Below are 20,487 nucleotides of genomic sequence, written 5' to 3' on the forward strand. Positions count from 1 at the left end.
ACAATGATGCCTTAAAATGGATGTTAGGTTATGGCATTGATAAATTCATGATGTATGGCTGATAAATTTAAAAGAGCATTTTACTTGTGCTTTGTAGTATACGTTTTCGGACTAAGTGGATTTTTGCGGGGAACGCAACGACAACGAGGGAAAATGGCTCGGTGGAGACAACTTGGTAGCGGGAACGAAAACTCGTCACGATTTTCTTGTACACGGAGATCTACTTCGAGAGAGCTTGTACGGAAGTCAAGGATCAGACAGCGTTTGCTACCGTTGTAACTATATTCTCAGTTTATGCCTACAACCGAAGTGACCACGAGCATACTTAATTACGTAATTGCAAAAGCTTTACAATGTACTGGCTCTTAAGTAACAACGGGTACGAGGTTCTGTTATAATTTTAAAAATTACAATATTTGAATAATGACATGAAAGAGCGGAAAATATCTCTTTGAAGCTAAGCGATTCCTACTGAAATATTCCATCCGTTCTGAAAGTACTAACTAAGAGAACAGAGATTACACTCACAACTTCGAAATTAAAAATACTTATCTTAATTACGGTAGAGCAGCTTAGGAAATAAAAGTGAGAAGTAAATTCTGCTTATCTTCGAGAAGTTGGTATTAAGTAATCAAAATTTATCCAATGAAAGGAAATCGAACTTACGAGCACAAACTCAGCAGCCAACCACGATGAGAACCAACCCTCCAGAAAGATCATTAACTCTACAATTTTAATAGTAACGGTCAACGACATACAAGTGTACGACTGTTGAAGGAAAGAAACAAAGCGAAATATATTAGTTGAAATTCCAAAATTACTGTGGCTTTTTCTTTATTTTAAGACGTCACATTGATAGTAGCTTAAAAGAGTTGAACAAGACGAGAAAACTAAAAAAATCGAATTAATATGCCTGAAACAAACACACAGAAAAATCACTAAATTTAAAGCGATCGTCGCGACCGTCTAATGCCACGGGAAAGGCAGGAGATAGGAACAGAACTTTCGTCCCAATTGATGCCTAACCCCTTTGTACCCACCCATCCCACCCCGGGGGAGGACATCCATCACACAGTAATCTCGTGCGTGGGAAACTAACGTCTCCTATCCCTAACCTTGCAAGAGACTGGACCTCCATTTATTCGTCCCTATCCGAGAAGACTAGAATATCTAACCATTTCTTGATGTTGTAGAAAGGTAGCATATTCTTCTCAATTATTTTAAGACCTTGAGTGTTGGTCTGGCCGGGGCTCGAACCCTCGACTTCCCGCACAACAGTCCAGGGCCATTGAGCTAACCGGGAGGCGGTTGGAATGTATCTCATTTCAATACAAGCTGAAAGTGGATTCGACTGAAGTCGAAGAGAGAAAATGATACGACATTATTTGCTCTTGATTTACTACAATTCAAGTAATTTCGATACAAAGCAAAGTTTGAATTGCAGGTATTCATTCGTCTACCGTGAGGTAAACTAAGCTGCGCCAAGGGAGTGCTACAAATCAGGGAATCATGCGCAAGTTCTGCAGATGCAGATGCAGATGCAGATGTAGATGCAGATGTAGATGCAGATGCTTGCAATGCTAGTTCTAGTCACTTACATTTAACTCACGTAACACACGATTCGAGAAAAATAGTGACAGCCTTTCTCTAATCTTGTCCCGTGTGTAAAACTAACCTTAACTAAGAAAAGCATGCAGTCTACCATTAAAATTGTCTAAATTTCAACTAGACGTACGAATCGTAGGCGAAACGAGCGCAAACCGCGTCTAATTTTGCTTTATAGTAGAAGGTTCAGTGGTAAAGAAAAAGGAAGTATGTCACTCGTGGTCTGATATATAGACGACCACAATTACACACCACGATAGCTCTGTAATTGATATGGGTACCGCTTATAAACTTCGCCACTGAAGAAGAAAGTATTCACAATCATGATTGGGAAAAAAGACTTTAAATTCATATCGTATCTCCTTGCCACTTTCCAGAATCAAGTCAGGTATCATAGTCTAATAACTGCTTCAGAACTTTTCTTGATTTCCATGTAACATTTCTTAGCTGAAGGGCGTTCGTGTGGGGCCTGACTCCAACACTGAGTCATTAAATTTTTCCAGGGGAGTGGAGGTTTCCTACAATTGCTGATTTCGACCTCTGGACGGTAACCATCATCGGCTATCTTCTTCATAATCTCTTTGAGTGCTAGCCCCTTTAACCCAGCGAAGACCTGTCGTCCATACCACATCTCCCACAAAATTATTCCAAGATTGTAAATGTCTGCTTGGAAGCTATACCTTTTTGAGTTAAACACCTCAGGTGCCATGTAAAGAGCTGTTCCAGCCCATGAACCTGTGATATACTTTGCCTCTTTGGACTCCCCAACATCGGCAATCTTCACTGAGTTATCTTCTGATAGCTTCAATTAGAAGGAAAACATCGAATTTGAAAATCGTATTGCCGATGATCTGCGGATCATGATGTCAAGAAACCCTTACGAGGTCGAAAAGTAAATTCACAGAATTTTATACCAAGGTCATGGGTACTCATAGTCTCCTTCGCAGCCGTTGTTTGGGCTCGTCACGCAACGCTCCCTCCCCCACCAACCGTGCAGGAGGAAGCGTTGCGTGACGAGCCCAAACAACGGCTGCGAAGGAGACTAGGGTACTCATTGAACTAGGTGAAAACATAGTTTGTACCTAAAATACTCCATGAATATTCAGTACTGATGTAGGACAAGTAATATTTTCTGTGAAAACGAAACGATTAATATACGAGCTCTAGATTTCTATTGCACTAGACTACGAGCATTTCCTCTTTTTTGGCGAGGTCCGTCGCGTGATACATAAAATATCGGTGAAAAAAAAGTTCATGTATGCGCGTCGCGGGAAACTCTTCAAGTGACACCTCATGCGTTTCCCGTGGCGCGCTAACCGCATTTTTTTTTTCAATGATTTGTTCTAGACTCTCGCGACGTACCTCGACGAAAAAGAGGGACTACTCCTAGTCTATTATTACACCAATTAATAGATAACTCTTATAATTGCCTTAATATAAATCATAAATCCCAAGTTTTAACTATTATCTCACTGCATACCAAGATGTTTTCCATCGTGAGATCCCGATGAACAACCCCTTCTTTATGTATGAACACAAGTGCCTCGGATATCTCTCTTGCCCATCGTTTAACTGTTTTTATGTTTGCAATATCTTTTGTTTCTGCAGGAACGAAGGCTCGATTATTAAAGATGCGGTTTTTCAAGTTCTCTTTGCACTTTTCCAGCACCATTATAACTTTTGTCACACCATCTTTTTCCAGGAGAGATGTACCATAGAATTTCACAACGTAAGGATGGTCCAACCTCCTAAGAAAGGAATGAGTTCAACGTAGTCATACATCACTTCGAATTTTTGCTGGGTTGTAGGCACTGTTCAGAAATGTTCGAAAATATAGATGAGTTTTAATTTCATTTTCCTTTTTTTTAATAAGAATAATAGCCATACAATTTTTAAGTCAAAAAAGGCAAAATCGCTCGTAAAATACAAGGACAAAATGGGTATAATAATAGAAGTACTATGTCTTATTATAAGTAGGTGTGGAAAATGGCATAAAATTTGTCGAAGAATAGAACATGGAAATATGTATCAATGGGATACGTGCAAATTTTTTCATCAGATCAAAATTGATGTATTAGACTATCAACTTTTTTTAACTATTTATTTGCCGTTGTAATAAAAAAAATCTTCCTTCTGTTCAAAGCACTCTGTTTATCGTCTGATGTAGGTGTATCCCATCCTCGGAGACCCAGGGGCTGTGAGTCGAGTTCAAGTTAGGGCATGAAGAGCCCCTGGGGACATTGTCTTACAAGACTAGTTCCAAACAGTCGCAGTCGTTCTGCCATCTGATTGGTTCCAGAAAATTTGTGTTTTTCTGCCCAATCAGAGTGAAGAGTGCTTTAGAGTCCTTTCGTGTGTTTTAACACGGACATATAGTAGTAGCTCAGTTGTTCGCTATGTTTGTTTGGACCGTGCGACGGAGATTTGCTTGAGGTGAAAAGTTTCAGTCTCAGCACACAATGTAAGAGAAATCGATCAGATTGTCCACGAAAATCTTACCGGAAATTATACTGAATACTTTCGCAGGTATGACTACAGAACGTGTTTTAAAGTTTGCAAGGTTTGTATACAACACGATGGTTGCAGTCATTGATATGTCACTTTAAACGTTAAACGAGATTAAGGGCCTGATTACATGAGCCGGGCTGGTCCTGTTAGCCGGGCTGATTTCTTTTGTTTTGGTGTTTGCCAAAGCGTGAAAACAAAAGAAGTCAGCCCGGCTAACCGGGCCAGCTCGGCTCATGTAATCAGACCCTTAAGCTTAAATCTTTCTAGATTTTTTGCATAATTTGCTGTAACTGAAACTTTGCCAATCCCGTGAAGTTATTTCGTCGCACGGGCCACGGAGGTATGTCGAGCAACTGGTACTTCCGCCTACGTTACGTAGCTTTCTGCTTTCTGTGCGCGCCAAAATCTAATCTCAGTAGTAAAGTCGTTCACAATACGGCCAAGGTTGCAGAGATCGTTAAGTTCGTGGACGACCTCCAGCAAGTGCTAAGAGAAAGCTCAGCTGTGTTTCCGGTTAGCTAATTAAAATCTGAACAAAAACTTATTAACGAGAACATCGTGGGAAGGAGAGATGTTTTCGGGCAGTTACCGAAGGGGTTTGGAAAGAGTTTAAGAGTGTGTCTCTGTAAAAGCGGTCCGGTCAATTTTGCTTGAGACACCGAATTCCCTCATTTCTTGTGGGTTGTAAGACATTCATGTGCCTATACTAAAACCACAATCCGTTTTATCGGATCTCTTTATTTTTCAAAGTTTTACGGAAATGAAATTTCACTCGAGCGAAGGCCTGTCGTGACACTTTTCAAGACTTTAATTTCAGACAACTTTGGAGGACAATTTAAAAGAAATTACGGAACTCAGCAAAAAACAAATACCACAGCTACGTATATTAATTCTATCTTATCCATCAAGGCGACTTTCGTGAACATCACATGTCAATCAAGGAAACAGGAAGACTTGAATGACACCTTATCAGTTTGCTTAAGTCACACACGCGAAAACCGATCAAATTCAAGGCAAATTTTTGAAAAAGTGAGGGGTTCTTAACTGATCCAACTAACATAGTTAGGAAGTAGATGCCATAGGAAAGGTAACTACAGAAAAACACTTTGCGGCCCGACCTTTACGAAAACTTCATAACTCCACGAACTTACCTAATTTTCGGTAATCTCCAAGTTTGGCCGCCATTTTGAGGGACTTATCAACATGAAGCGTCGCAGACACAAATCGAGCAAGTAGATCTAAAACCGTCAGAAATAGATGCGAAAGCCATTCAAGTAAACTTTACTTTCTATTCAAGCAGCAAAATGTGAAATTATTCGTAATACTTACCATTCCTACATTCCCATACGACCATTTCTTCCAACAATTCAAACACAACTAGTGTTCAAATTCCCCTCGTCAGTCCACCATAAGAAATAACCTGTGTCACCCAAGCTTGGACTAAAATGTGAAGTACGAATCAAATAACACAACTGCTTTTTCTTCGAGGCAAGATCATGCTGGTATTTTGATTTTCTGATCGACAAGAACGGTGTTCAGTAAGGGATCGCCATGTTTACCTCATACACGGACCGCTGACCAGCCGCTGAGTGAAAACAGAACGGTGTGGGGTGAGGTGGGTGGAGACTTATCATCATAAGATATATATTAGAATACATGCTTAAAAAACTTTGGGACTCCCAGTCTAAACCGTGAAGGCATGCTTAGTGGTACAGACTACTTTTATTTATTCTCATAACTTTTTCCTTTAAATCAGAACTGGTATCAATTAATAAAGTTATCGATGTATCTTTCACCGGGGTACCCATATTACTATTTGCTTGTCTTCTGTGGTATAAAATCAGGTGTCAATTTTACGGGAACCTTTTAATTATGCCCCATTGCACGGAATGAACACTGTACTTAGAATGTTTTTTTTTTTTTTTTTAAGTCATTTCTGCTGTTCCCAAGAATGCATGCAAAATCATTGCTTTATATACAAAGCTCACTCTATAATATGATTTTCCGCAACAGTAAGCAATGTCATTTACGTATGGCGTTAATAAAACTAGCAATGTACAATTTTTAGTGTTTCCCACTTATAAGCTCGACATAAAATTGTTAAGTGAACCATTTTAGTCTCAGCTCATACCTTTAATCGATCTGACCTTTTATCACTAAACCCTATTCTTTTTGAAATGTTCAGCATGCAACCGTTAGCGATTATCCTAGTCTTGTACCTTGGATCAGCCATGATCTAATCGGCCCAAAAAAACAAATATGAATATAGAGGCAAGACCGATACAACGTCTTCAGGCACCAGAATAACTTCAGCCTTCTTCAGGCACCTGAAGAAGGCTAGTTTGGCCAGCCGAAATATAGTGCTCCGTCTTAAAACTTTTCTACGTTGTATCGGTCTTGCCTCTATATTCCTATTCCGTTTTCATTTTCAAATCTATTGTCCATTTTTTTTCATACGACAACGACAAACAGTTTTATAAGTAAACCGAATACTTGGTGTACCACGCTTGTACATAGAAAAAACATGGAAAAGGCCGGCTGAATAAGCTCCTCCCCTCGGCCTGCTCCTAATTTTTGGTTGCTTTCGCCCCATCCCTCTGCACGACTTCCTGTTGGCTAAAAACAAATTTGAAAGACTGCTATGCCGGACGCCTTTTCTTTTTCATTTCAGTTACCCTCTACAATTCTTTATAAGTGTGTTTCGTGTTGAGATTTGGAGCAAACTTTCTCTGCTAACCTCTGACCTGGGGTCCACGAGGGATCACGAAGTTTATGAGGTGTGGTCTGAATGTCATCAAAAAAACCACTGGGCAAATACATGGAACGCAAGTGTTCTCTGTTAAAAACAATGCAGGTGTGGTTGGACAACAACGGTGTTTAAGGAGGCTTGGAAAGGTTTTCCGTTGCCGTGGTGTTTGTGAAACGATGACGGGTTACAAGAGAAGAGCTTAATCGTGTGGGCAAACTATAAACATCTTTGCAACTATACTGTTGAGCAAGACGTAAGGTCCACAAACAGACACTCAAATTTTCAGTTATTGTAAATTATCTGAAAAACTAAGTCGGTTACCTACCATTTTAGTTTCTTTGTAGGAAAGCTCCCGAATTTCTTTAACTTCTCAGAAAGTATGAAACAAATTTATCTAGCAGATTTTAAGACTTTTTCCTGTACTTATAATTGTTGCCAACGCAATACGAGTTCGGGAGGTCTAAAGGAACTCGCTCTAACTTTGTATACTCGATACGATTTCACTGATTTCCGCGCCTTGGGAGCAGTTCATGAGTAGTCTGTTGTTACGCTCGCTAGGCAGAGAATGGGTTTGTGACTTTCTCACTCAATTGAAGAGACTCGCGTCACTCCTATGAAATAGTTAAAAAGAATACAGACTGCGAGCAGTTTCTTATTTTTCTTAAATATAGTGAGGTCACGCATATCCTGTGAGCGTGGAGAAGCCGCGAGATTGGTGACTCGTGTGTCGCGTCTTTGCCGCTCCACGCTCTTGGAGTTGAGCAAAGACAAGAAACTTTACCACTGATGCGATACAAGAGGTTAAATGGTTATCTCGATTATCTGAACACATTTATTTACATTGGTAAAGATTTCTTTATAAATATATGAACTGATGCCGATCCTTTTTGGAACGAAATGTATTTAAAGAGAAAAAGAATACCCGGAGCAAAACAAAAGTTGTCTAGATCTGCAACACAAAGCATGCTTTTGCACAAAGACTGAGAATCGTAATGCATATTATGATGCTTTAATGAATATATTCGAATGTTCCCAAAAATCTTCTGATAATCTGCCCGCACCCACCTCACACCCTCCCCCTCACCACTGAGGCGTACTGTTTTCACTTAGCGGCTGGTCAGCGGTTCGTTTATTAGGTAAACATGGCAATCGCTTCGTCATCGCCGTTCTTGTCGATCAGAAAATAAAAAAACCAGGCTGATATTGCCTCGAAGATGAAGCAGTTGTGTTATGTGATTCGTACTTCACATTCGAGTCGAAGCTTGGGTGACACAGGTTATTTCTTACGGTGGAATCGACAAGGGAAATTCGAACACTAGTTGTAGTGTTTGAATTGTTGGAAGAAATGGTCGCTTGGGAATATAGGAATGGTAAGTTTAACAAACAATTGCAAACTTTACCGCTTGAATTGGAAGAAAAGTTCATTTGAATTGCTTCCGTATGTATTTCAGACGGTTTTCAATGTCCCCAGGGGCTCTTCATGCCCTAACTTGAAATCGACTCACAGCCCTTGGGTCTCCGAGGATGGGTGTATCCCTGTTCGTGCCAAAATCCTTTACCGTTGGATTTACACAGTTTTGAAGTTTGTTTTGCGTAAGGTTTATGCAGTTCCTGGGGGATTTAAAATGAAATAAAATTCCGAGTTGAATTGCAAAGTAAGAACAATTCTTACCTCAGAAGACTTGCTTCCGCCAAAATCTGACTCGCATTGTTGATGTCGAGGGCTTCCTTCCATATTTTCAATGCAATATTTTGCTCCTCGCCATGCCTCTTCATCTTCCCTTCGATCACCGTTGCAAACTCTCCTTGACCAAGAAATGACATGTCTGCGTTCCACTCTAGATCCTCGCTGCTGATATCGGCGCCGCGGATTTCTTTGATGCCAAATAACGCCAGCTGCCCTCTTATATCAGATGCATGATCCAGTAGTGGCTGGTATGACCGTTGTATCTCATCGCATGACCGCGTTTCGTGCCTGAGTTGATTGCATAACATCTTGTCAGCATGTATCAGCTCTGGAATGCGGGCCTCAATCTGCTTCAGACACAATTTTGCGCCTCTTAGCTGGCTCTTTACGAACACCTTGAGAACAGAATCATTTGTGCCATGGTTGAGGTATTCTGCTGACCTCTCGGCCATGAAAGAGCATTTGTCATTTTCGTACCTCCTAAGTCTCTTTGAATCTTCAACTTTGTTTTTGATCGAGATGATACCGACTACAGGGCTGCCGATCACCAAAGCAAACAGAGTGAGTGGAACCCAGATAGGGCTGGTAACACCGATAGCAATTATTGCTGCCGTAGAAAACCTTTCAGCAGAGGGATCAGCTTTTGCAACACTGATTGGGTCATCAGTCGTGACACTTTCTTGTAAATTCTGGATTTGTCCCTCAACAAAATCGTACTGTTCCTGAAAGTACTGCAAAAGGGAATCTCGAGCATCAGTAAAGACTTGTTTCTCTTCCTCCCAATGCTCTATGATTTCCCGCAACCGTCCTTGCAATGCTTTATCGATTTTGTTTTCTGTAACCTGCCACGAGACCTCTACCTCAGGAACCTCATCCAAGTTCCATGAGGTAAAACGTGTCCTAACCTCATCCGACGTGAGAAATTTGGACAGCTTTTGAAGTGCCTCACTGATTTTAGCCTTCAGATGTTTTCGGAGGTCTTCCATCACTTCATCTTGTTCTCTTTCAATAGTTGACAGACGCTGGTAAATTCTTTCCATTTTCTTGACGACATTGCTGCGCTTTCTATTGGCATTCATAACAAAGGCCTTGGCCTGGTATACTATCCTTGAAAGGAGATAATCGAGCCATCTGAAATACAGATAAATGTATTCAATCAATATCATGGATTTACATCAGAGATAGACAGGGAGGTAGTAAGCAAACAAAAAAATTAGCGGAGCCCTCTCAGATTCAGAAGAGGAAACAATGGTTGAATCATGTTGCAGAATTGATAGGAGTTCCTGTCATAAGATACGGGTGTAGCTTAAGATTTCTTGTTAAAATATTAGCACTCAGTTTCTTGATTTTTTCGGCTGCGTCTATTCTGCAACAATTATGGAGGTGATTGTTGTTTTGAATCTTAATTTTTACCAGAGAGGGAAGGGCACTCAGCGAATTATCTTACTATCAGACAGTTCTAAATTTCGATACGTTTTGCTACCCTCATCTCGACTTAGCACCTCGAGCAAACAATCATTGCAGGCTAAGGGAAACGATCAGTGATAAATAAAATCATCCTCCCAAAATTGATATTTCATATTTTTCATATTTCCTGACCTTTAAACCCCATGCCAAGACCATTTTTTTTTAAACTAACTTCTTTTACAGCGGCACAAAATTTTTTTACGTCTATAGGTATATTTATAGTCATGCTGAGTTCTGAAGTGTCTTAGTTAATGAGTTAGGAAATTTATTACATTATTTTCACCCAATGATGAGATTCTAAGTCAATCAACAATTTAAACAAAAGCATAACGATGCTTACTTCCAATAATTTTCCTGTCTGACCTCCATGCTCTTCACGACCGTGGATCTAATACCATTCATTAAGTAGAAGAAGTCACCTGTGATGATTCCCAGTTTCTGAGCAGCAGTGGCTTTTTTTGTTGACATGTAGATGATCTGTGCCTCTGCAACAAGACCGGGCCAACATTTTTCCAATTTCCTGACTACATAGTACTTGACCTCTTCGATTTCTCTCTGCGGTATTTGGTCCCACTTGTTGCACACGAACAGGGCGCACTTGGATGAAAATTCTCCCCTCTCATTAAGTGTCACTTTCCTTACTTCTTCCAGCAACTTTTCGAGCTGTAAGAGTAAGATTTTTAACTTCCTCAATATCATTTTAATAGCTTGAATGCTTCTAAGAGACAATGGCTCAAACTCTGACATATAAAAGTACTTCAACGGGGCTCTATTCGCTTCACTAAATTGTTATCACTTTGGAATGGTGTTTATCCTCAACACTGACCCTGTCTTTCTGGACTCCTCCAGCGTTTTCACTGTTGATGACGTAAACAAAAGCAAAAGCTTCAGGTAGATACTTAACAACCTCTTCATCCATGATTTCGGATTCTCCAATTCCAGGACTGTCTACAATAACAATGCCGTTCTGACGAGAAAAATATAATCAAATTAAGTTTTTACCGTTATCATATTTATCACTTTTATCATTATCATTATCATTATCATCATCATTATCATTATCATTGTTATTACCATTATCATTATCATTATTATCATCGTTATTATTATCTTTATTATTATTATTTATATTCTCTGACCACTGTGGTGTGCTGATATCTTTAGGGTAGTGAACCTTTACCTTTATCTGGTTATAAGATGTAAAATCCTATATTGAAAAGGGATCTCCTCGAAGTTTGCATAATCTATAAGGTAGTTCATGCTTTTCCCTTTATAATCAGAGTATCATCATTTGGTCCATCGATGAATCTTATTCTCGGTATGTGATACAAAATCAAGTTCAAATACTTGTTGGAAAAATTCTACATTTTAATCGTCAGGAAACGGATGTTTTTTTAATGAGCAAAGACATATGTTTTGCAAACCTTAGCACTGAATGTACTTAGTATGGGCCATACGCATGTTTTATGCATAAATACCGCCCCCTCACGAACTGAGAAAAGAATAAGTTGTGATGTTATTACTTCTTAAAGCAAAAGAAACGATTTTAGTCCCATACTTTTTTAAATACTCCGATATTTTTTGTAAGGCTACTGCCCACTATGGAGGTGAAGCCATAATGTTGTCCTATTGAGTGATTGAATGAGTGTAACAACAGAAAACGAACGACATCTCAGCCCACATTGAAGTCTGCCAAGTTTTATCCCATATTCCTCACTCATGGCTTTTGTTTGTTTCACAGCGTTATTTGTTTTTGTTCTGAGCGCAGAACAAGAGTTGCGAACGATACCATTTAGTCTCGTTTTCAACTCGCAATTTAACGCTCGTTTCGTTAACCAATCAGGATGAGATTTTGATTAGAACTGACTTTCTGATCTTAACTGTATCAAAAATAATAGTGAGAATTAATAACGATTTCTTTCATTTCTTAGCTAATCAGCAAAGCTTGAATGAGCGAGTTGTAGCTACCTGCAAGAGTTGATGAGGCCAGTAGAGTTCAATCTTTTTGTACACGGAACCTTTCTCTCGATCACCATCCTTCACTTGTACAAATGGAGAGAGCTGCTGAAGATAACTTTCTCCAGAGGCTTCTGTTGGCTGCTCCAGGAAATGTTCGAAAGTTTCATGCCCTGTTTTGGAATCCTTGTCTTTGAAATGGGCCACTATTTTACGCTTCTCCCCATATCGCAATTCACAAATTGTGGAAGTTGTGCTGAGCACTGAATAAGGAAGAAGTTCTTCTCCCAGAACTAGATTTATTAAGCTGCTTTTCCCAGAGCCAGTCTCACCTTGAATGTAAATGATATCAAAAACAATTATTACATAATCTGGGGCGGATCCAGGGATTTAGTCAAGGATTTAGTCAAGGGGAATAAATTAATTGAATGAAAGGCGATCGTTGATTCAGTGGAGAAAAAGGGTGCCGATGTCATAAATAAATTTCTGTTCCAGAGTTTTCCGGCATTCCAAACCACTTCGATGCAAGGAAAGGCCGCAAACTGTCATGCTCCAAATGTCAGCTTTGGAACTCTTTAAGATGGCCAATTTACGTTAACTACTCATTTGATAAAACCAAATTATCTTGTTATACTCCCCCAACAATGCAGCACCACTGTTTCTTAGAACTTACCCTCTTCATTCATTTATCTTCCAATGAACCGCGCGGAGGAGGCCGTGAAATAACAGCCCTCGATTGTGGCAAACGAACCGAGCGCCGCTGGGTTGTACGAAAACAATGCCATTAAGCTATACTACCATTCTATTGCTTTTTTTTTGCGATGGATTAGAGTATGGAAAGGTGTTTTTTTTGTTTTGTTTATTAGTTTTTTTCTTGTTTGTCTGTCTCTTCGTTTGTTTTTTTTTTGCTTGTTTCTTGCAGTTTAAGTATTAAATTTGAATATTCTAGCAGAATCCCAACCAAGTAAGAATCATACAGACTTCCTGAATTAGATTGTATTATCGGGTGTTCAGAGCAGATCAAGAATTTGCAACTGAAGATGACATGAGAATGTCGAAACATGTCTTGTAAATTTAAACTCAAAGTTGTTGTTTCTTTTTTGAGATCAAGAATTATAAAAAAAGGAAAGAAGTCTTTAAGGTCGGCACACACGAGGGGACTAGTCCCTACGACTAGTCCGTGCGACTAGTCCCGGCGACAAGTCTTTGAAGGGTTTACACGAGGGGACCGGTAGTAGGGACTAGTCCCTTAAGGCGTTCACACGAGGGCACTCGATTGTACAAGAATATAGGAAAATTAAGAGGCAAAAGATGTTTCTTAGTCTGGGGCGTTACACGAAAACAATGAAAATTTGGTAACTTTTCATTGTAGCACTATTAAAGATCAACGCAAATGAACTACACCTATTCAGTCGGATTATTCATGCTTTTACGTGTTCCGTTTTTGTTTTTTATTTTTAACAGACACAGATTCAAATAGGGTAAAAATTCCATCAAAACGGCTCCAAGGCATCTGCATATGTTTACAAAACTAGAAGTAGTTTTTTATTCTTCAGTTGTAGAAATCTAGAATTCACGGAAAATTCATAGAAACTGCAATGTTTACAAATCATACTGACCCGTGATTGGCTTATTTACCGTTCAGTCGCAGGGACTGGTCGCACAAACAGTTCACACGAAGGGACAAACATTTCTTTCATGCGACAAGTCCAGTTTGAATTCGTGCGACCAGTCGCAGGGACCAAATTTTGGTCCCTGCGACCACAGAAATGTGTAGTTCACACGAAGGGACTAGTCGCATGAAACTGGTCGCTGGGACTAGTCGCAGGGACTAGTCCCCTCGTGTGTGCCGACCTTTATGTAGTAGCAATACTATATGGCCATTTACCTGCTACAAGAAGGACATAATCATTCCTCTTTAGATCTGTTTGGTGTTTTCTTATCAGCTCATCAATGTTGCCTATTTTGCAATTGAGAAGAGCGCGAATTTTGGTATCCATTTTTGTCAAGCATTTTTCGCATTCAGCGTATAGACCAGATAAAATATCTTTCTTTCTTAGGTCGCGATCTCTTGCTTCTGACAGAATAGACAATGCCTGAAAAGGAAAAAAAAGCAATTAGATTGAAAAAAGGAACTTTATTATTATGATTATTATTATTATGATGATTATTATTAATATTATTATTATTATTATTATTATTATCATAATTAGCTACATACAAAGGTACACTACGAATTCTACGTAAATCACTTGTAGTAATTACTATACTAACAGTGCTACACCTATTACAACTAAAAATTCATGTATGATACATATTCTAGAGAGGTGGACAACACAACACATCACAAACATAGTGTGTAGTAGATATCATAATCACGTGTTTATCGATTTGCATAATTATGCGACCCGATTGGCGTGAAAAAATAACTCGTGTTCAACATGGACAAAATAAACATGTGTTGTGTTTACTAAACAGCGCAAATACTTCAATTAGATTTTAAAGCACGAGTTAGTTGATAATAAAAACTAATAATGCAGATTTTCAATGAGCCACCATATATTTCCTCCGCGCGGTACCACAACAAAAATTCTTATCATAATGATTTCCATCTTTTCCTAAAATCTTGAAGCTTCTTATTTCTTAAGGCAATAAGTCTTTCACTCTCCTTCTTGGCTTCTACTTTGTGTAGAAACAAATTATACTTTAGGAGGGACTTGTTTCTTCTACACTCCTATATACACAGTTTACCAAGCGTTATCAGATAATTTAGAAGGTCATTTCGATTTCAAATGCCAATTATAACTTCTTTTAGAGAAATGTTAAGATTTTCACTCCGAAATTCGGACCACCGGTTGCAAAACCTTTCCAAAAGGCTCGCGGATAGGAGCAATCGTAAAAGAGATGGTAGAAGTCTTCTTTGTAAACCGCGCAGTATAAATTATTTAATAATTTAGACTGAAAAGACCAGACATGCATAAGTTTCACCTGCCGCGTTATAGGGGATCGAGAACACTTCATGTAATGGGTCTGAAAGTTCCAAGTCGGCCGATAGAGTGTTAAATCTTTTCAGATATTTAGCTTTATTAACACTCAGCAGTGCAGTGAATAGAACTGTTTTTACTTAGCTGAGTACGCGTCGAATTCGGTATTTTTGTATTTGAACGTCATAGGATCAAACTCCACCGGTGGAAAAGAGGATAACTTGTTCCTAGACAGACAACCGTAAGGCAGACCATGTCAAAAAATTGGAATCAAGCCGCGTATTCTTTGGGTATTCAAAAGAGCTTATATTATCCAAATTAAATAATAGATCATTTAGATAAATAATTCCACCGTCTGCATATTTTTTATATAAGATAAGTTTGTTATCAATTTTTATCTCTTTACTATTCCAAATTACATAATGGGCATAATTAATATCAGAGAAAGCATTTCGAAAATCTGTCCACCAGTCAAGGAACTGCTGATTAAAACCCTTTAAACTTAAATTGAGATCCTTACATCATAATTTCTTTTTAAGATTAGAGTTCCTCCATTTTTTTCAAATGAAATGCAAAATACGACTTCTATAGAGTGTTTGCACGTGACGTCACAGCTTTATCATCCGCCATTGTGGGGGAGTAAAGAACCAACATGGCGGATGCTGATGCCCAACAGACGTCTCAACGCGCTTCAGAAGAAAACATTATTCATGATATTCCTTTGTCTAATTATGCGAAATCACCTGCAAGTATTGTAAAGAAGCGTTATATTGATAAGATTTCGTGTGTTCGTGTTGATCCTCTTTTGATTCCGGACGAAAAGTTAAGTAGGGAATGCCTTCGTACTGTTGAAGCTGTTGAAGCTGTTGATCTCGTGTTGCATTTGGTTTCACAAACTAGTTTTTATACGACAGAACAATTTAAGAACTTTAAAGCTTGCAAACCTACAACCAAATGGTTTACGGTTTCATAACCAGCATTTTGGGGCAGATTTTCGCTTAAATTTTTCGCCTAGCGGCAAATTCTTCCATTTCAGTTGTTTATCCTACAAGCGTCGTCCAAACAATTACAAATTGTCCTGGTTATGTAATGAGTGTAAATTGCAAAGTGTTGTTGCTATGAAAAGCTCAAAACTATCCAAGGAGTCTTCCTCTCCCATCTCCAACACTTCTGATGATTCTGACATTATAAATTTGGGTGAAACTTACCATGTTGATGTTGAGAAATATGGGATAATTGCTGAACTATCTGCACATGACTTTGATGTGATTGAATCACCTAATGGGTGGCTTGAAAATAGTATTATACAGTATGCCCAATCACTTTTGAAAACAGTCAATCCAGCTATACAAGGATTTCAGCATACAAGTCTTGGAATATATTTAAATTTGAAAAAGTTGATGGGGATTTTGTTCAGATATTGCACACTGGGGGCAATCATTGGGTATGTGAAAGCTCAATTGGATGTGAAAAAGGATTTGTGAATTTGTATGACAGTCTTTTTCATGATGTTATTTTTAATGATCTGGAACAGCAAGTTCAGAACTTAATTGGTGAAGATTTCAAAGATATATCTGTTGTACCTGTGCAACAACAATCAAATGATTCTGACTGTGGTGTTTTTGCAATGGCTCAGTGCAACAGCACTTTCTTACAATCTGGACAAGGATATCCCAAACTTTGATGTAAATCAAATGAGATCTCATCTATTAACATGCTTAAAGAGTGGACTGATTACTCCCTTTCCTGAGGTTAAACAGTTGGTTATGTGACATTTTATTGCTTCATGAAGCATGAAGCAGTTCTTGCCTGAGAGCAAGGCATTCAAAGTCCACACTGTTTATCACCGAGTATTTATAAGTGTTATCAACAATGTAAAGAATGAATGCATGGCATCAACATGGAAAATGGGTTAAAACCCAAATGTTTGTGAATAAACTTATGAAAAAAATGCAAATGAAAAAAAATCATAATAATATTTCATCAATAGTTAATAAGTACAATCCATTCAATGTTGAATGCCCCATCAGTCAAATGGGATGGTAGGTGGGCAAAGATTGACAAGAGCTGAGCAAACTCTTAACATCCTGTCAATGAGAGGTACAGATTCACCAGATCTACAGGCAAGATAATCTGTTGGCAAAGTTTGTTGAAGGATGGTGTACTTCTGTCTCAATGTCCCAATAATTCTCTCAACGTGGATTCTCAGTGTAGCAATCTGTCTTGTCTTCTCTACATCAACAGGATCGAGTTGATCCTTTCCCTTTGTAAATGCTGGAATATTCAGGTCAGCATGACGGAACCAAATACTTTCATGCACAGTAAAACCTCTGTCAGCAAGGACCATATCACCTGGCAAAAGTTTCTCAAGAATTCCACACTTCTCAGTCAAAAACTTGTCTGATGTTCTTCCTCCCCAAGCCTCACTCACAAAACAAATTGTCCCTTGTGGTGTAACTCCAATTAAAACTTTGACAGTGTTGTGGTGTTTATAATTTGAAAAGGTCTGAGCTCTTGCAAGAAGGTTGGATGGCCGATCGATGAAAATTTCAAAACAATCAATAATAACTGTAGTTTTACGACCGAACGCATCCAAAAAACATCTAGGCATGGTCTTGTACAACTCATCACGACTAGGCCATTTAATAATTGGAGTTAATCGAATATCCATTACAGTTATCCAAGTAACTAAAATACGAGAGACAGAAGACGTCGAGATCTTTAGACGATATGCAAGATCAAGGTGTGGGACAGAAAGTCTTAGCTTCACTAACACCATACAAAACTCTTGAAACTTAGTTAGAACTCCACGTCGTCTATCAACATGTGATGCAACAAAGAAGAAGACTGTTTGCAGAATTTCAAAGGATGGCAAACCAGTGTAAAACTTAACTTTGTCATCATCTCCAGAAAAAAAGCTTCGTCAAAATCAGAAGATGGCAAGTTCTGATGTATGGGCTCAGGCGAGAGCACAGTGTTACAGCTCAACTCTGTTTGGGTTACAGCATGCCTCAAGTTGTCGGGTAAGTTCTCAGAAATGTCCTCAATATCTGCCATTTCCACGTCGAATGATATGTTTTGAACACTATGGCCAGCTTCGTTGTGCTTTAATCGCTTTTTGGCAAGACTTATCTGAGAATTTTCAGAGTCTTTCTCGACCATGCGCTTTGTACGTTCTGTGGCTCGTCTGACTCTTTCCTGACTTTGCTGAACTGATGCTTCGCTAACCTTTAGTTTCTCGTGTCCAAGCTTAAGCGATGGTACCCAATCGACGTTCCACTTATCCCACAGAGGAGCAGCTATTCCAGAATGAAAATGTTCGCCGCAAACACGATCATTTTCAAGAATTTTGTCCGTAAGGTCGTCACGGCTTATGGCGGTCAGCCACCTTCGCCTACGTTCCGTTGACAAAATCTCCGTTTCTTCGCCTTGCCTCGTTACGATTTTGGGCACTCGACAAAAGGAAAGATCTTTTCGCTTAGACGTGTCGTGGGAACAGTTTAAAACCAAGCAAAATTTCGGCATAATGCAATAAATTGAGAAAAACGTTGGAAGATATAGTAGTAAACTGTGTTACTGCACGCCTCTTTACTCCCCCATAATGGCGGACAGTACAATTTTGTGACGTAGCTGTGACGTAGGTGCAAACACTCTATAGACTTACCCGCTCATCAAAAACCCGTGGAATCTAGGAGAACCTCATGGCTTTAATTTGGGTTTAGAGATCCGAAGATTCAGGCCACCGTTCTTCAGCGAGTTACTGACTGAGAGTCTAATCACTTTATCTGGACCTTTCTACAAAAAGTTCTTTATCATCTTGCACACCTGTTTAATGATTTCTTGTGGGGTTTCCAACAGTGTGGAAACATATAACAGCTTTGGTCTAAGAAACGATTTTATGGTGATCACTTTGCCAAACAAGGACAAACTCCTTAAAACCCATAGGTTGATCGTTTTTTGAATGTCACCTAATCTTCAATGAAAATTTTGTTTTATCACCTCCCCTTGATCGCACGAGAAGTGAGTTCTTAGCGTTTTAACTCCAGTGCACCACTCAAGACCCAGAGGTTTCTGTCATGAATTCTTATTTGTCAGGCAGACATTAATGATAATTCCCTTCCCATCCGTACGAGAAGAAATGGTTTCACTATCCAGGGAGTCTTCTCTAACGCTGGCATTGGTACCAAAATGGAAGCAAACTTGTTCGGAGAGTCCGAACCGTTAATTACGGTTAAAATGAAGATGTATCACGAGTGATTGTGCCTATAAATACCTTGTATATAATGCATATCTTGATAAAAAGCCGTTTCAAATCACCCCCGAAAGCAATATTTCCTACCTAACTATAGAAGTTGAAGAGAATGCTTACCTGACCTGCGATCCAGTTTGGCTTAGTTTGAGACTGGTTTAATGCAGTGATTACCTGCCTTTTCAACTCGTCTAGCGTTAACAACCCTTTCGACGGAATATCAAGGACCTGCATGATTTTAACCATTTCAAGTAGATCATCGATTTCGTCGATACTTTTCGTTGGGCTATAAGACATGATGTCGATTTTTCACTTTCTAGAAACTCTAGGACCAAATCAAAGCAGCTGAAAGGACTTGAAGACCTTCCGTTGAACGTAGGCAGCAGCTCATAAACGGATGCCTGTTAGTAATCACTTATGCATGAGCTGCAGGGTAACGCCAAGTGTAAACAAAGCGTGACGTTGTATATCTGAGAAAATGTAACTTATTCAGTGGCGGGTATATCTTTTATTTGTTGATTTGTTTATTCATCTCTTTATTTCTTTCTGTATGCTGAAGATGTTTGATTCGTCCCAGAGCCAAAAATTAGAAGATTTGGAGATTTCATTTCCAGACTTAAATTGATTAGAACTCTTGCGCTCTAGCTAGTTACCAAATAAGTGGCAACGAATTAAAATTAAAGAAATCGATTCAGTAAAACAAATCTTGCCCAAAACCTTAGCAAGAACATTTTTAGATAAAGTCACAAATGCTACAATCTTGAATTTTTCTCGGACTTTTTCATTCCTTGAATGTAAACGAGGTCACTCCTGTTTACATTGTGGTCTAACACAAGACGAGACGCTGGCAATTCCGGGAAATCTAAAAGCGTGACTTAGAATTGTAACTTTGTAGGGGACGGAAGAGTCAGTTTTGTTAATAATAATAATAATAATAATAATAATAATAATAATAATAACGAATTTTTATACAGGATTGAAAACCCATCAGTGTGTAACACTGTTGTCCTTGGGGTCCTGTCAAAATAATAAATAAATAAATAAAATAAAATTTAACAAGATATAATCATTGATCTTAAGGTCTAGAAAAGCATACAATAAAATAAAATGCTCTGAAAAAGGATACCTATAACCACGTTTAGATCGAATTTTTAACTAAAATAATCTCGCAATTTGTTCTTAAATTTCAGTCTCGAATCTAACGACCTTAGTTCAGCAGGCAGGTTGTTGAAAGTCTTTGCTCCTTGGTAATAGAAGCCCTTTTTACCAAATTCTAAACGTA

At 38.8% G+C, this 20,487-nt stretch overlaps 1 protein-coding gene across 1 annotated transcript; it reads right to left on the bottom strand.

Moving 5' to 3' along the window:
- Window positions 1-263: 263 nt before the first annotated feature.
- Window positions 264-19,603, bottom strand: LOC111342617 (uncharacterized). Its single transcript, XM_022949715.2, has 8 exons — window positions 19,326-19,603; window positions 13,861-14,068; window positions 11,985-12,304; window positions 10,843-10,983; window positions 10,357-10,679; window positions 8,535-9,680; window positions 3,086-3,353; window positions 264-2,407 (listed from the first exon to the last, which is right to left on the bottom strand). Exons 1-8 carry the CDS (start codon window positions 19,500-19,502, stop codon window positions 1,997-1,999), a joined length of 2,994 nt encoding a protein of 997 aa, XP_022805450.1. The 5' UTR covers window positions 19,503-19,603; the 3' UTR covers window positions 264-1,996.
- Between the last annotated feature and the right edge of the window lie 884 nt (window positions 19,604-20,487).

The sequence above is a fragment of the Stylophora pistillata genome, chromosome 7, assembly GCF_964205215.1.
Source record: "Stylophora pistillata chromosome 7, jaStyPist1.2, whole genome shotgun sequence".
Taxonomy (NCBI): Eukaryota; Metazoa; Cnidaria; class Anthozoa; order Scleractinia; family Pocilloporidae; genus Stylophora; species Stylophora pistillata.